Source organism: Rissa tridactyla, chromosome 8 (assembly GCF_028500815.1).
Source record: "Rissa tridactyla isolate bRisTri1 chromosome 8, bRisTri1.patW.cur.20221130, whole genome shotgun sequence".
In the NCBI taxonomy this organism is placed as follows: domain Eukaryota; kingdom Metazoa; phylum Chordata; class Aves; order Charadriiformes; family Laridae; genus Rissa; species Rissa tridactyla.
The window spans coordinates 33,279,411-33,295,729 of NC_071473.1; the positions used below are offsets into that span (position 1 = coordinate 33,279,411).

At 42.1% G+C, this 16,319-nt stretch overlaps 1 protein-coding gene across 3 annotated transcripts; it reads right to left on the reverse strand.

Moving 5' to 3' along the window:
- Positions 1–2,707: 2,707 nt before the first annotated feature.
- LOC128914230 (pancreatic alpha-amylase-like) lies at positions 2,708–13,522 on the reverse strand. Of its 3 annotated transcripts, XM_054212975.1 has the most exons (12): positions 13,392–13,477; positions 12,701–12,921; positions 11,761–11,976; positions 10,226–10,372; positions 8,312–8,509; positions 6,720–6,950; positions 5,628–5,761; positions 5,420–5,542; positions 5,203–5,302; positions 4,878–4,999; positions 4,643–4,768; positions 2,708–3,456 (listed from the first exon to the last, which is right to left on the reverse strand). In XM_054212975.1, exons 3-12 carry the CDS (start codon positions 11,926–11,928, stop codon positions 3,267–3,269), a joined length of 1,539 nt encoding a protein of 512 aa, XP_054068950.1. In that variant the 5' UTR covers positions 11,929–11,976; positions 12,701–12,921; positions 13,392–13,477; the 3' UTR covers positions 2,708–3,266. The 3 variants fall into 3 exon arrangements, with proteins under 3 accessions (XP_054068950.1, XP_054068951.1, XP_054068952.1); XM_054212976.1 differs by lacking the exon at positions 12,701–12,921 and having other exon boundaries at positions 13,392–13,522; XM_054212977.1 differs by lacking the exon at positions 12,701–12,921 and having other exon boundaries at positions 13,315–13,419.
- Between the last annotated feature and the right edge of the window lie 2,797 nt (positions 13,523–16,319).

Here is a 16,319-nt window from a genome sequence, read left to right on the forward strand (position 1 = left end):
GAACCGGAGGATATTTGTTCCAGACATCGAAATGAAATCCTTTTATCAGCAAGCTTTTACACTGCAAACCTAAAAAAGCAAGCCTGCTCCTATATGTCCCTAGGTGGCCACAGCACAGCCCTGTCAATCGAACACACGATCGAGAGCGTGCTGCAATGGCAGCATTTTCCCAATATGCTGCTGCGGTGTCCATGCGTACACAAGACCTCCCTGCACGTGACTGACCAATAAACCCCTTCAAAGGAAGAAGGCTCAGAGGAGACGGGCAAGAGTGACTTGCCCATGAAGCTCAGAGAATAATGCAGGCTGTGACTGTCCACACATGTTGCAAAGAACAATGACTTTATCTCAACACAAAGGGAGCTGGAAGGTGGCCTTTATTTTAGATAAACAGCTATGTCAGTTGACAGCATCAGCTGGTGGTGGAACTGCTTATCCCTGAGTTAATTCAAAGCGTGAATGTCTCCCTGGGTCAGCCAGACCAGCATGGGGAGGAGCATACAGATGGCTCAGCACAACAGAGACCCTAAAATCTAAACAACTAACAAAAGATTTTCAAAGATAGCAATGGTGTCTAGCTGGTTTCAGCCCACATATTCCTTTCCAGTGACTGGGGACGCCCAGCATCCCGATGGGGAGGGTATTATAGACACCAGTAATGGAGATCACATTGATAGTGTGGTTGGACTGCATATTGCAACTGTTGTATTTTTCTGAGAGTAACTTACATTTGTATTGTGATTTCAGTATGCTTTGGATCACTCTGCTAAGTCAGAAAAAGTATCTAGCTTCAATTACCTACAAATAAGTAAATTTGATATTAAACATTACACCCTCCACGTGCGGAATATCTAAAAGAAGCTGGTCAGAGAGTATTGGACTCTGACACGGTCAGAGCAGTCTCAACACAGTCGTCCACCTCACTGCTATTTAGCTTGACCAAATAAATAATCAATATTGTTGTGCTCTGCCATAACAATGGCTTGAAGGATATGAAAAGGCAGTTAAGCGTGTCTGTGTATTAAACGCAGCATTCCACCATCCCCAGACAGGTTCTTAAAAACAATGTAAAATCTTAAGGGAGATGACAGTCTTAAAGATGCACTTTAAACAGCACTTAAAGAAGCGATATTAGACTTGTATTATCATCTTTAAAATAAGAACATGGCTACATTTATTGCTACACACCAGAGAGGTGAGATTCGTAACATGGTACAAAGTTGAGATTGTCCTCCTCTCGGGAAAGAAACAGTTCTCAAATGTCAGTGGTATCTGCCATAGCAGGTCCACTGCAAATCCCAGGAAGGGTGGTAAACAGTGGTTTCAGAGAAGCAGAAAAAGAGCCAGGCCAAGAAAAAATGGAGCCGTCATAGCAGTAGGACCTAAAAAATCATGCCAGTTTCCACAGCAGAGATGTATCCATCACCTTGAGTGTAAATTTTCAGCTGCCAGGGTACTGCCACTATCACGCGCTACATGAGATGTCATGACTTCCTGAAAATAGCCCTCAGGGAGGGTCGAGCACAACGTGGACGTGAACCCATCCCTCTGCTACCCCCAGTCTGCAACAACAAGTGTGTCCAATCTATTTCAAAGGGGCAGGAGGCTTCCCTGACCTGACCCAAAATGACAGCTTTGCAATGGCTATTAACACCCTGACACGTGGGTCTCCTGGCGCTTGACCGCGGATCCAGGGGCTGTGTTTTGCCAGCAGGCCCCTGCCCTCAGCCAGGCGGCGCTGGCCACAGCGAGCAAGGCAGACAGGCGGCAGGGCCAGCCTCTGCGCCAGGGACACGGCCTGGCCCCTTCCTGCCACACCAGCACGGCCTTGCCAGACACTCCGAGCCCTTGCGCACAACAGCCGCCCCCGGCACCCGGGCACACTCTCTCCCGCCACAAAAGGCAAACAGCCTTAAAAGTGCACCTTGACCTCAACGGTAATGAATCCCAGCATTCCTCTTCCACTTGCCCCTCCACACTGGCTCGCAACGAGGACTTTTGGCCAAGCAGACATTCTGACTGAAAGCAAAGGCTGCACTCTCGCATTTACCTCAGCAGTTCCTCACGCCTGATGAAGAAATTGGGAAAGCCGACGGGACTGTGCTCCGTCTGTGTAATTCTCCGAGCTGTTACACAATGAGCGAGCCTAACGCACCACAGGGACTAGAGGATGCCGTGCTTCAGCCACTCTCAGGAGGTCCAGACGATGCTGGCACATACAGCGTGCTTCTCAGACACCTTTGGAACAGCCACAGGGAACGCTCGTTTGCAGCAAGCCAGCGCGGCTAACAACGGAAGGTCTGTGGTTTTGAGTTGTACAGGCACAGACTGACTGTGGACCAGCAACCCGCTGCATCCGTGGATGTCACAGGCTGGAATAACCGACTGGCGCAGCCCAGCTTCCTCTGCTGACCCAGACCCCGGGGCTGCTTTGTCCCAAGGAAGGGATAAGCTGTCTGTGTGCGTAGGCACTGCTCGTAGCTGAGTGCCCACAGTGTGGCTGCCCTGGCATACAGATCTGTGTGCGTGTATCTGCCTTGGAAATGCCGCATTTTGACTTCCCCAGGTGGTGGTTCGGGTTCTTTTTATTTCCTTTATTTTCCCCCGTGTTTCTGTGATGCGGGAAATGGAGTGTTGCATTGAGATAAAACCCACCGCTGCATTGCTGCTTGTTATGATGTGATGAAGTTACAATCCAATTCATGAAGGGATAAAGCATTACTCTTGAATTTGATTGCCATTTATTATTCACTAAGGTCACAATCAAGCACCAGGGAATTGCACCTGGGGTAACAGTAAATGTAAAGACCAACGGAAGAAACACATTTTCAACTGAGTTATAACTTGGCATCAACTTGAATTGCACCTTGTTTCAGCACAAAGGTGTCTTTGCTTGATTTTGGACATGCTGTCAACTCCCAGTCCAGGTTCCCCATAAAGAGAATTGCATTTCCACTTATGCACAGAGCAGTGCAATTTAAAATGAAGTCATTTAATTCTTCTCCTTTCATTTTTTATTAATACTTTAACTGAATAAAGCGTGCTTACCAAGGCTAACAGGCCTATACCACCTCTTCCAGATCTGCACTAGCACCACTGGCTCCTATCTCTGTGTAGCAGCTACTTGGTATTTCATTAATATAAGCCAATACACTTTGCTTTTTCATGGTTCATTCAGTGCTGGAGAGCCAAGACAATCAGACCACCTTGTACGCTATTAGCAAAAATAGAAAAGAGAAGAAACAACATGTGCACAACAGATCTGGTTACAATTTAGCGTCAACATGAATTGCAATGAATGGGTCTTCATCCTCATTACTGATCAGGAAATTAGCCATGCCATCAGGAGCAATATGAACTTCAAGTGCTGTACAGGAGTCACCTTCCTTTTGTCCAGAAATGACATCACAGTAAGTGCCAGCAGGGAGACCAGTCTGCAGAGTTACATTCAAAGACCTTCGGAAAATATTGAAATGCAATAAGGATTATTTGGACTCTCAAATGCTTTGCAACGCATGTTAGAGATCTTCCCAGACATTAGGTAATTCTGGAGTTGTTATTCTGCAGCACTTCTCTGGACGCGCCAGAATCTATTCTCCCACAAAATGACAATCCTCTAAAACTACTGAGTGAGGAGCCTAGAAAAAACACCAGAGGTTCTTGCTGTGCTCAGACATCATAAGGCTGGTCAACACACACTAGTTAAAATAATTTTTCATGTGAACTGTTTTACATTGTGGGCACTTAAAGCAATTTGGTTCTCATTACACAGGACTACTCCTTTACAATGAAGAAAAATAATGAAGTAAATTGATTAATTAATGTAGTAGTATTTAAGCATTTACCACCAATGACAGAAAGCTTAGGTAATCTCACTCTCCAGGAACTTTAGGACTTGAACTCCAAAACTTCAAATTGCACTGTAATGCAATTTTCATTTTTCTCTACCAAACTGCAGTTAGCTTTTTTAGATTATTGTATTAGAAATTCTCGGAAATTCCTCTGTTAGTAATCTGTTTTGTAAGGAGCTTAAAGGTACTTTCATGCAGATTTTTTATTTCTGACATCACAGTATACGAGAAGAACACACCAAAATAGGCTAAAAAACTGTCAGCCCTAATAAAACTTCTCTCCGGTCTTTCCAGAATGTCAAAAAAAGGAACTGTTGTGTTTTACAGCACAGCAGGCTTGGAAAACTAAGTTAACTGAGAACTCAACCACTACATCCTTCACACTGCTCATCAGCCTAACCTGCTTCTAATTGTTATAGATCTGACACAGTCCTGTTCTCTTAAATCATGTCATTCTTCCGTACAAGATTGCAACACAGTTAATAATACTGCCACTTTTGGACCATATCCCTGAGTCGCCAAGTTCCCTCATTTTTGTAAGCTTAGACGTTGCTGGCTGACCATGCTCCTCAGCGATACAGCCCGCTCCAGGAACCGGGAAATAGCAAGAGCACAGTACAAGGCCCAACCTCAGACAGTGAAGAGTGCTCCTGCTAGGATGGAGAATGGTAAATTTAAATTGCCAACCGAGACAGAGGAAGCATCTGTTACAAAGATCTGCTGGAACTCAAATACCTCAAACGTGTTCTCTGCTAAGTAGGAGAATTAAAATTTATTTCTCTTTTACTTACCAGTCATCATTATTGAAAACGATGAAGCCTTTATTACCACGGCCAAACGCTACTTGATTGCTGCCGTTGTCCCACCAGTTGGAGAAAGGCTGACCGTCCACCACATTACGGAAGATAACCATATTCCTGAAAATGCAAGGAATGGCGGTCATCGGGGCTGCAGGAGCTCTAAAGCCACCAGGAACATCAAGCAAAAGCACCTGCTTTTACTTGGTTTTTCTCCACAGTGTCCTACTTTATTTGACGCCAGCGATGTTCACAAACCCAGTCGTTGCCACAGGTAGTGTCTGGATTGATTGTAACAGCCTTCGTTGATCCATCCGAGTTACTTGGGGGTCCAACCCAGTCATTCACGTCCTGCAATTGTAAATTTACATGCTTACTGGCAATGCAGAGAGCCTGTCGGTAGAGAAAAGCTAGATGCAGCATCAAACTTCCACCTGATAGATCCAACATGGGACAGAGAAATGGCTTAACAAACGTAAATCCACTGGACTGCTTCTCTGGCCTTGTTCCGATCCTTACGCACCAGGAACGTATCTTCAGCACCACAAGCTTACCCGTCCATTTACAAAATATCTTGGCCAGCGAAAACTTGACATCACACGTGTGAATCCATACGGATGAGCAAGCATAAAACCAACTCCCATTTTATAAAGCCTGTTTGTTAGACAGAAGAAAAAAGCAATGAGACGTGGAAAGGGAAACTGTGCCAGAGACCAGATAGACACACAAGCAAAAGGAAGAAGCATCACCCAGACAAGAGCAATCCCTTACCTGGCGTCCCAGAAGGTTAGAATGGAAGCTCCACCGGCTCCGTGCCCCCGCTGGTTGTCATGATTATCCACAAAGACCAGGGCTCTGTCGGAAGGCATAAAGCCCCAGCCTTCTCCCCAGTTCCTAGACAAAAGCACAAAGACTTGAAGCTCCTCTGCCAACCGGTGTATCCCCCAGGTAAGTCACATCACATCAGCCTCATCCTTACTTTAAGTAGGCCATCTTTTCTCCGTTCCACTTGCGGATCACTGTCCCCAGCTTTGCACCGTATTTGAATTCTGTCACTCGGCCATTTCCAAAGTAGTCACTGCTTTTGATCGGCTCTCCGCCCAAGTCAATTACCTGGCAGATAGATAGAGCATTTCATTCTACTTAAACAAACAAGTAAAAGGCATTGTCCTTGACATTGTTTTAAGGAAGAGGCACTACTTGAGCTACATATATGATTTGGCTTACTTGCCAAATCGTATTTAAAGATATTTTCTTCATTTTATCTCAGACTAGCTGTGAACTTGTCTTCTGTCTCCCTCCTTTAACTCCCTACCACTATTGATCACTATCGCATAACTAAGGCTTGGGTTGTACCAACTTTAGTCTAGTCACCAATGCCTCTGCTTTCAAGCACATGGGCAACCTCATTTCACTATTTGCCCTAGACCTTGCACGGAACATACTGATTTAATAAAATGTGTTTAGCAACGTTAGCTTCTCCTGACTGAAACCAGTAATTACCAGCTTCTTAGGTCTTGTTAGGATTTATTATTCAAACGTAAAACACAAATTTGGAACGACAAGTAACACTGGTTATGCCATTGACAAACAAAATTTCAGACCATAATCACTATTTATATCTTGCATTGCAATTTATTATCCAAAATTTAAAATTCAAAGAGTGAAATCTCTTTTTAAAACCAATACAATTTTTACACTAACTTAGATGCAGTAAATTTAATCTCATGTGGAATTTCCAGATTACCTACTTCCTACTTAAAACCAATACAATTTTTACACTAAATTAGATGCAGTAAATTTAATCTCATGGGGAATTTCCAGGTTATCTACTTCCTGCTTCCAGGTCCAAAACAACTGGGGCATTTTGCATTTCAATTACCATTTGGGGGCAGATTAGATATTTGCAAGTTATGGTTATTAAATCTTGATGGTGATTTCTATAGATCTTGAGTTTGAAAGCTGCTCGGGCCCAGCTCAAGCGAAGTATCGCTTCCAGTGTGGGACTGAGTCTGTACTGTGCCTGCAAGAAATACGTTTGTAAAGTACATTTTAAAAAAATAAAGATTACCTCCTGGTAAATGAAAGGTTTAGCTCCTGCAGAAAACCATTTAGTATTTAGATCTTTCAGCTTGTCCAAAATCGCCTCCACATCCCCAGGCCACATATGCTTGGCAGCATCAATTCGGAAGCCAGCTACACCAATATCAATGAGGTAGTTCATGTACTCAGCGACTTTTGAGCGTACGTAGTCCTTCTCCAGAGCCAGATCAAGAAGGCTAACCAAGCGGCAGTCTCGGACCTATATAAAAATTCTGAAATGAAACATTTTTCACCTAATAAACTAAATGTAGTGTTCTACATACATTTTAAATTTTGTTACCTACATTACAATGCCAAATAAAACCTTCCCTAGTCATTATTCACCATGCATATCTTTGCCTCGGGCCGTTATCTTGGACAGTCATCTACACAGAATGAGCATTAAGAAGTCTGCATTCACCCAGCTTACACAGCTGTACATGCTGAAGGATTATAACAGAGTCAAATCATTACATTTATAATCAGCTTTTTAATGCAAGTATAGAGCAAAAATATGGTAAATTATTTTTACTCCAGGGTATTAAGGAACAGATTCATTACTATTTCAGGCGCGCTCATTTCTTCTCTAGTGTAGGAAAGATTTCTAGAAATTGTATTTGTAAATCTTTTAAAAATCTTGAGTTGTTATGGCCTTACAGAACATTAAACTCTTGTTTTCTGTCCCCATTTTGCCTTTGTTTCCTGTAAATACAAAATGATGGGCATCAATTTTCATCAAAAGAATACTTTAAACGTAAACTGAATATACTGAAATGCTTTTTTAATAACTCTTATGATGGGTTTCCATGGGTATGCACATCTGCCTGGAGAGAGCAAGGTACATCAGCCTATATTGCAAACTGTACTAAAAATTGGCTACAAAGACGCTCCTTTAGAACTGCTCAAGAATTCAGGGACATTTAAAGTCTCCCCTTCTTCTGCCATTTCTCCAAAACACCTCTTCCCTCAACCTAGATTCATGAAAGACCAAATGCACTTGAAAGGCATAAGACATTATTTAAGAAAGACAGGTATTTATCTTTATAAAATAATTTTTCATTCTGTGGTAAAGTCCTGACTTTGTAATCTGATATAGAGGAAGAGAGAGACTCCTAGGAAGAGAAATCTCTAAACAGAGGGTTGATTTTCAAGTTTTTAGCATTTTTCTTTATGAAATCCTAATCACTCTCTTCTGAAATTGAGACAAAAGAAAATTTCCACATCAAAATAAAAGGTAGATAACAACTATTACTTTTTTTTTAAAGCACAAAAAATGAAGCTAATAAAAACAAAGCAAACAAAGATAATTCCTAAATACATTTAATGAGCTTTAAAACAGTATTTATAAAGTACCCAAGCACATTTGTCTAAATCTGAAATTGAGCCATTGGCTCAAGTAGAGCTATCGTTTTAAGAAGTGGTGCTCCTGATAGCAATGTTAACCTCTATTATCAATTTGGATGGTTTTCCATTAGGGTTTTTATTTTGTTTTCAAAAAATGTCTGACAGTAAAGGGGAGCAAAGAAACTACACCCCAGGAACAGATGCACATAAAAAATATATTTATAGTTCTAGGTTTACCTGAGCTATATCATGATAATCCTCAATGTCTCCACTTCTAGATTTACATTTATGATCATTAAAGTCCCAGCCAGAATACGGCACAGCTGGAAAATCTTCAGTCTTTGCATTGAAATAACTTCCACATGTAGCATGGTCACCAGCACCAGCATTAGCTCCGCACATATGGTTGATTACTGCATCCACATAAATATGTACCTAGAGAATAGTATTCACATTTCCATTACAGAAAGCTACTTCCCACAGCACCACTAATTAATATTCTTTCTCTCTCACCTCCTGCCCTATCCCCCTATTTCTGCTTGCTTGCTTCCCACAACATTTTATTTAAAATATTTCTCTTTTATTAACGTATAGCATTGGTGATACCACATGCATCTCAAGAGATAGGCAAATAACATTGCATCCATTTTCAAGAAGGGTAGAAAGGAGGACCCTGGGAACTACTGACTTGTAGTGTCACCTTTGTGCCTGGCAAGATCATGGAACAGATCCTCCTAGAAGCTATGCTAAGGCACATGGAGGACAGGAATGTGATTCGAGACAGACAGCATGGTTTCACCAAGGGCAAGTCCTGCCTGACCAATCTAGTGGCTTTCTGTGATGGAGTGACTACATCAGTGGACAAGGGAGGAGCTATGGATGTTGTCTATCTCTACTTTCTGTAAGGCTTTTGACACGGTCCCCCACAATACCCTTCTCTCTAAATTGAAGAGATATGGGTGTTGGGTGGACTGTTTGGTGGATGAGGGATTGGCAGGATGGTCGCATCCAGGGGGTAGTAGTCAACAGCTCTATGTCCAGATGGAGATCGGTGACAAGTGGTGCCCCTCAGGGGTCCGTATATGGACCAGCACTGTTTAATGTCTTCATCAATGACACCAACGGTTGGATTGTGTGCACCCTCAGCAAGTTTGCAGACAACACCAAGCTGTGTGATGTGGCTGACATGCCTGAGGGACAGGATGCCATTCAGAGGGACCTGGACAAGCTTGAGAAGTGAGCCCCTGCAAACCTCATGAAATTCAACAAGGCCAAGTGCAAGTGCAAGGTCCTGCACCTGGGTCAGGGCAACCCCTGGTATCAATACAGGCTGGGGGAGGGACTGAGGGATGAAGGGATTGAGAGCAGCCCTGACGAGGAGGACTTGGGGTTGTTGGTGGATGAGAAGCTCAACATGAGCAGGCAATGCGCACCTGCAGCCCAGAAGGCCAACCGTATCCTGGGCTGCATCAAAAGAAGTGTGGCCAGCAGGTCGAGGGAGGTGATTCTGCCCCTCTGCTCCACTCTGATGAGACCCCACCTGGCATACCGCATGCAGCTCTGGAGCCCTCAGCACAGGAAAGACATGGACCTGCTGGAGCAGGTCCAGAGAATCGCCACAAAAATTATCAGAGGGATGGAACACCTCTCCTATGAGGAAAAACCAAGAGAGTTGGGGTTGTTCAGCCTGGAGAAGAGAATGCTCCGGGAATACCTTACTGCAGCCTTTCAGTACTTAAAGGGAGCCTATAAGAAAGATGGGGACAAACTTTTTAGCGGGCCTGTTGCAATAGGACAAGGTGTCATGGCTTTAAACTAAAACTGGGTAGATTTAGACTAGATATAAGGAAGAAATTTTTTACAATGAGGGTGGTGTAGCAGTGGAACAGGTTGTCCAGGGAAGTGGTAGATGCCCCATCCCTGGAAACATCCAAAGTCAGGTTGGACGGGGGCTCTGAGCAACCTTATCTAGTGAAGATGTCCCTGCACGGTTGGACTAAATGACCTTTAAAGGTCCCTTTCAACCCAAACTATTCTATGATTCTATGAAAAAACCCTCATCTTCACTCCACTGCTACCATGTCTTCCCTTCTAAATTGCCAGTTGTCTAACCTTGCATTGTTAACACCAGAAGGTTTTCAAAGCACTTACTCCAACATTATTGCACCTGGTCACCATGTCTCTAAATTCAGTTTCATTTCCAGATCGTGTGCACAGTTTGTAGCTGATGGGCTGGTATCTTTCCCACCATGGTTGCCGAGGGTCAGTAACGATAACATTTTCATTTGGAGGTGAAATCTGTGAATGAGATGGTGTCTCCTGGTAACAGAATACTGATAATGGTTTATTTGTTTGCACAATATTGTTAGAGAAAGAACATAAAAACAGAAAATCAGGCCCCTTTAATGGAAGGCTCTCACAATACCTAACCCACGTAGATCCTCAGTATCCTCTGCTTACACTGTAGTGGGCTGGAAATAGAAGACTTAGGCCTGGACCTTCAGCAGGTAGAAACATACTATAAAAATTATGTCCATGGACATAGTGTCCTAATTATCTTCATGAATGCAGGCCTTCGATAAAAGATTCTTGACATGAGACGTGTCACAGTTTCCAGACAAGCTAATACCTCTTTCTTTTATAGACTGTTTCCAGGATACTTTTCAGGCAACAAGCTTTTGCTGCGACCTCCAGGTCTCTGGACATGACCACCTGATCCCACCATTTCCCACAAAGCTGCCACGCCTTTGTGACCAGCTCAGCAAGTCTGCATCTGAAAAAACTTACTTTCTGAGACCCTGTCACAGCATGGATTAAAAAGATTTCCAAGCATATACCACAGTTTAAAAATCAATCAATCAGGCCTGTGTGCCTGGAAAAAAGGTTGCACAGAAAAGATGTATTATTTGAAAATTATGAGAAAGTTCTCACTCAGGTCAATTTGCAAATTCCTGGGCTACAAGACACAGGCAGACGTCTCTCACCAATATTTCCTGAGGAATCTGACAAACCAACTGAAATAGTCTAATAGGTGACTGCTCTCCAGCCGTACTACCCCACCCATATGACACGACTGGTTCCACGGGAACACGTGTCTGTTGTTCAGGCAGAACAGATTCACATCGACACACCGCCACCAGAACTTGCGTTCAGTTCATTTCTGCCTGCTCACACCACGTCCCTCCAAAGAAGGGTCTCTTACTGGCTTACACCGACACTAGGCTTTACAGAGAGAAACTTGCCAGTTTGGGTGAACACAATTAGCAGCCTTTTATTTATTTAAAACCTTCAGCACTTTGGTATCTTCTTTGGGAGCCCTTTTTCTCATAGTTTCATTTTATATTTACCCAGCTTTTAAGAGCTTCCCTTGACTTAAATAATATTAAGCAGATAAACATCGGTTACTCTTCACAGCAGTAAAAAAAAGATTTAGCCAATGATATGTAATTCTAATTCATCTAAACGTAATAGCACAGAATGCAAAACATACACTTCGGAGCAACGAAATAAATTTGCGCTTACATGATGATGGCTGAAGAATATATTTGTCAGCATTTACTACTTCCATTACCAATTTCTATTTTTCTTTCTCACTACCTGTCCTTTGGTGAATTGAACATTTTCTCTGAAAAAGAAATTACCACCTATGCAGCAATTTTACTACCTCCTAATAGGAACAGACATACCTGAACTCCTCCAAATCCATTAGGAGCTAAATAGCGTTCACACTCAAGAGCAATATCCGCCCAGCGCCATTCAAAGAGATGTACGATAGACGTCCTCCCAGAGAGAGTATTAGGGCTGTACTGTGCCCTGCAAAACCCTACAATTAACAGAAGAAAACAGAGGCCCATCCTGTGCTCTGTGATCAGTTGTGCTCTTCTTACTGCCTATGTATGTTCCTGCAAGAGGGTAAAGTACACGTTACAAAATACACATTGAAAAGTAAATGCCCATCTCTGGCATCGTACTTATTTAACTTTATTCGATTGTCATTTTTTTTGAGAATTGGATTCTATCTAAGCTATGTCAACCTCCCATACTAAGGGTAACTTTGTTTTTCTGAAGTTAAAATTCAGCCGGTTTTTAATATATGCTGTCTTTAGTGTGCAAAAGTTGTATTTTCTTAGTATAAAGCCAAAAAAACCCAATATGCAAAGGAGTACTTATATAGACTGAAATGGACATTTCATTTCTTATTTTAATGTATTTTACGTTCCTATTTATCCTTGAGAGGCATTTTTTTTTTCCCAATCTGTATTGCTATGACTTGTACATATTCAGACAAGGCCTTGGAGAAACATCATGTTTCTTATTGTGAGTTGCCATCAGTTGTCACCATAATTCACAAGCAGCCAGAGTTATTTAGAGTGAATCATTTGCTAAATTTAGCTTGTTTTCCTGCTTGTAAACAAAATAATGTTAATGCAATTATTTACTTGTAGATCTTCAGTAGAGCATACAGATAAAATTTCAGACATAAGCAGTTGTTCTGTGTTTCCATTTTCATGAAAGAATGCTTCTTTGCCCTGACAGAAAGCACATGTATTAAAAGGAAACGAGCTAAGAAAGTTCCATCTTCTCTGATGAGAGAAGCCACTGATCAGATTGGCAACTTTTACTTACATAAATAAATAATATGTTTTGACCCAACCAGCTCCAAGGCCTAGTGCTCGAAGTGAAGACTTGATGTAGTTTTTCCAATACTTTGAAATAGGTTTACAGCTGCTCGGGCTTCAGTACAAGCAAATATAAGAGAATGGAGATGTTGAAATCCCCAGCACACTCTGAAGGCTCAAGCTTCAAAATGCTTTTGAAAAATGGGAAAAAGAGAGGCCTGTATTCTTCTATGGAAGAAAAGAGAGAACAACTGATTGCAGTTCAAAGAACATGGGAGAGAATTGTTTCTGAAGAACGCTATTGCTGGCTTGGACAATATGAGAACCCAGGTCAGCTTGTCCTCTGCTGGGTTAAAAGTCTGTGGTATGAAACTCAGCTGCTACCTCCAACATATTCGCAACAATATTTAAATTTGCGAGAGGCTGGGCACAGGCCTGCTGAAGCTTCAGACGTTAAAGGCTGTTACGGGAAAGTAGTTTCCACCTGAACTTATAGCCACCCCCCGCCAGAACCCGCCGCAGCAGCTGCACGTTTCACACAGACGAAGCGGCTCCGCTGCGGCACCTCCTTTAGCCGCAGCACCGCCCCGGACACACGCTCCCGGGGGCGGCTCTACCCACCGCAAGTCCCGCCGGGCCCCTGCGGCACGCACAGGCAAATAAAGGCAGGGAAAGCGAGCAGCACACTCCGTACGTACGTCTCGGGGACAACCTCCGCCATTTCCAGCGACCTCCGGCAGCATCGCGCCGCCGGGGCGGCAGGGAGGGCAGCCCAGCCCAGCCCAGCCCCTTCCGCCGGCGCGGAGCGGAGCGGAGCGGAGCGGAGCGGCGCGGCCGCCCGGCAGCGCCCCGACTGGCGAGCTCCAGCCCCTCCGCGCCGCGGGGAACGGCTGTATGGCAAAATAAAACGGTTTCTCTAAAAGCTTTATCTTACGTGTCGATATGTTGAGTCAAGTTAAAACGACATTCTGGAATATATTCTCGAGATCTGAGAAAGGAAATCTCTCCGCATGTACGCTCCTCTCACGTTTGGGTTGCGGTTTTTTTTTGTTATTTTTTTTTTTTAAAGTATTTTTGTCCTTGAGTATAGCACCACCTCGCCGTTATCCTACTTCACTGCTTTGAAAGTTTACTTAGTGGGCCTTTTATGCAGTTATTTTAATAGCCTGGTTCTGTACTTGTAACTCAACGTGGGTGTCGGGACATAGTGCATGTTTCCTCTATCATATACCTTTTTACGTGCAATAAATTGAGTTAGAAAGCTTTGTAAAGTGGCACCATCCAGATCCAGACTAAAAATGGGGTAGCACAAGGAAGGGTTCCACATCTTTGAAGGCTAAAGTAAATTAATATTTTCTCCTTTAATGTTGCTACAGTGGCTTTGCCATACAAAATAATAAGTGGAGTTTGTCATTAACAGAATAACGTTTCTTTTCTCTGGAACAGTCAAAGACACAACTAAATATTTGTCTGTATAAAACATAAAAGGATCTTGTGCCAGCAGCTGCTTGCTAGGCTGGGGTAAGACTCAGGTAGGAGCTGCAGGATTCATGTTTGTCCTACAAGAACAGCAGCAACATCAGCTACTTAAGGAAACCAAAGTATCTACAACAGCAAATGTGTTCTCATCAGTCTTGGACCAAGTAAGGCGGTACATTTAAGGAATAAACTGGAAGCAGGTGGAAAACGTCCTGGGAAATAAAGGAGAAGTGATTCTCAGCTTGACGTTCGGTCCCCTCTTAGCTGTCAACTCCCAAAAATATGAAAGGATAACAATGATGCAAACTATGTAACATGTGAAACATCCTGGTGAATTTTCAAAGTTACTATTGTCATAATTTAGTTAGAAACCGTTCATTTCTGAATGCATGTTATCTCCGCTTTGCATTATTATTTTTACCTTCTCAAATCCAAAATTTCTTTTCAATACCATATAGTGAAGTCCCTAAAATTCACAAGTTCTGAGGAAAAAAAAATAAATTCAAAAGACTGGAACTGAAGCTGAGTTTATATATCAAGCTCACACTGAGGAACTGGAGAAATGTGCATGCTTTTTTAAAATCCATCTCTTTAAAATTAAAAGCATCTTAGAATGACCTTCTGAATTTGGCTTTCAAAGAAAATTCTGACAAAGCACACAACTCACATTTATATACAGAAAATAAATCAAATCTAGCTTCTGCTATCACAAGATCTTTGCTATATCAAGGAGTCAATTTATACAAGAGCACCATAGTAAAATTCATGATTGTTAGATTATCTGAGTCAGCCTCACCTTGAGAATTATAGTGATGTGACTATATTCAAAAGTTTAATTAAATAAGAAATATTACAGTGTCATTAGCTAATGAAGAAAAATTGTGAAATAAGTCTGCATTCACAGCTTAAGTGTGATCTCAGAAGCCAGCTATAATGATTTGTTAAAAAAATAGAGGTCATTTAACCTGGAATGTCAGATCAAACAGAGCAAACATTCCAAGGGAAAGAAAAAAACAAACACCAACCAAATACCAACGACCAGAAATGGGTATAAAACCCCCCAGTTGATTTAAGGGAATGAAAGCTTTGCTTTCTGACTTTAAAAAAAAGTTCTCTCAACTGGACTGCAGAAGTTTCCTTGGTAGATTATCAGTATTGGATGGTGGGGAGTATGTTTTATACAGAACACTCCAAAAAAATTTTAAGCCACTTTTTTTTCCCTCTCTAAGCATCATAAACCCTTCAAAAGTTCTCATAAAACTTCTCTAGTGTATTTTTCCTGGCCTATTACTCCAAATACAGATAAGATAAACTAACAAACAACTATAGGGCCCACATGGGAATGTAAGCAAATACGCTACTAAGAATTCCAGTAAAAGCATTTTAAAGTAATCGGATATGACAGTTCCTGTAGAAAAAAGAGCAAAGATACACTTATTTTGGTCCAGCAATAAATACTAGTGATTTAGGCTGTTTGCAGCTGGAATCACGACAGAACAAAAATCTTTATACCAGCCTGTTATCACACCATCAACTATGAATTAGGGAATAATTTTTGCCTTAAATCCATCGGATTCTCTTGCCTAGCAAACATCATTGCCATGTTTCTCAGGTGGTTTTGCAGTTACACAAAACTTCCTAGTATGTAACAAATCTTGCTATGTGACCTCCACAGCACTGAGTTTTATTAAACACAGTTCAACAGGGCAAGGACCACATCTACACTGGTTTAACACTGTTTTAACTGCTATGTTTATTTTAATGACTTTAGGCTCACCAGTGATATTTTTCAAGATGTGGATGAACAACGAAAGTTAATTACTGAGGAAAAAACTGCCTAATTTCACAGTACCAATTCATGACAGTGCACTAGTCCTCCTCCTCACTCTCCAAGACGATTTACACTAAAATGAGATTGTCCTTAGATTTTTCTTGTCTTTTAGCCTTAGAACACTAACAACTAAACATCACGCTCAAGGAGGTGCATATGAATATATACTCTGAATCATCTGAATCACGCTGCACAGCTATAACTGGACTGTTCACCTTTTCAAAAAAAACCCCAAAACCCCCCCAAACATGTCTTCCTCCTCCTTCCCACTCCAAAACTCCACAACAAAAGTCAAAATGAACAGAAAAAGGCAAAA

Bases quoted from the DNA above. Each gene is read 5' to 3' on its own strand.
- LOC128914230 (XM_054212976.1), bottom strand. From the start codon at position 11,928: ATGGGCCTCTGTTTTCTTCTGTTAATTGTAGGGTTTTGCAGGGCACAG. The intron at 6,951-8,311 runs GTAAACCTAGAA...ATTTTTATATAG, and splicing joins ATTATCATGATATAGCTCAG to GTCCGAGACTGCCGCTTGGT. The intron at 5,303-5,419 runs GTAAGGGATTGC...TCTAACAAACAG, and splicing joins CTAACCTTCTGGGACGCCAG to GCTTTATAAAATGGGAGTTG.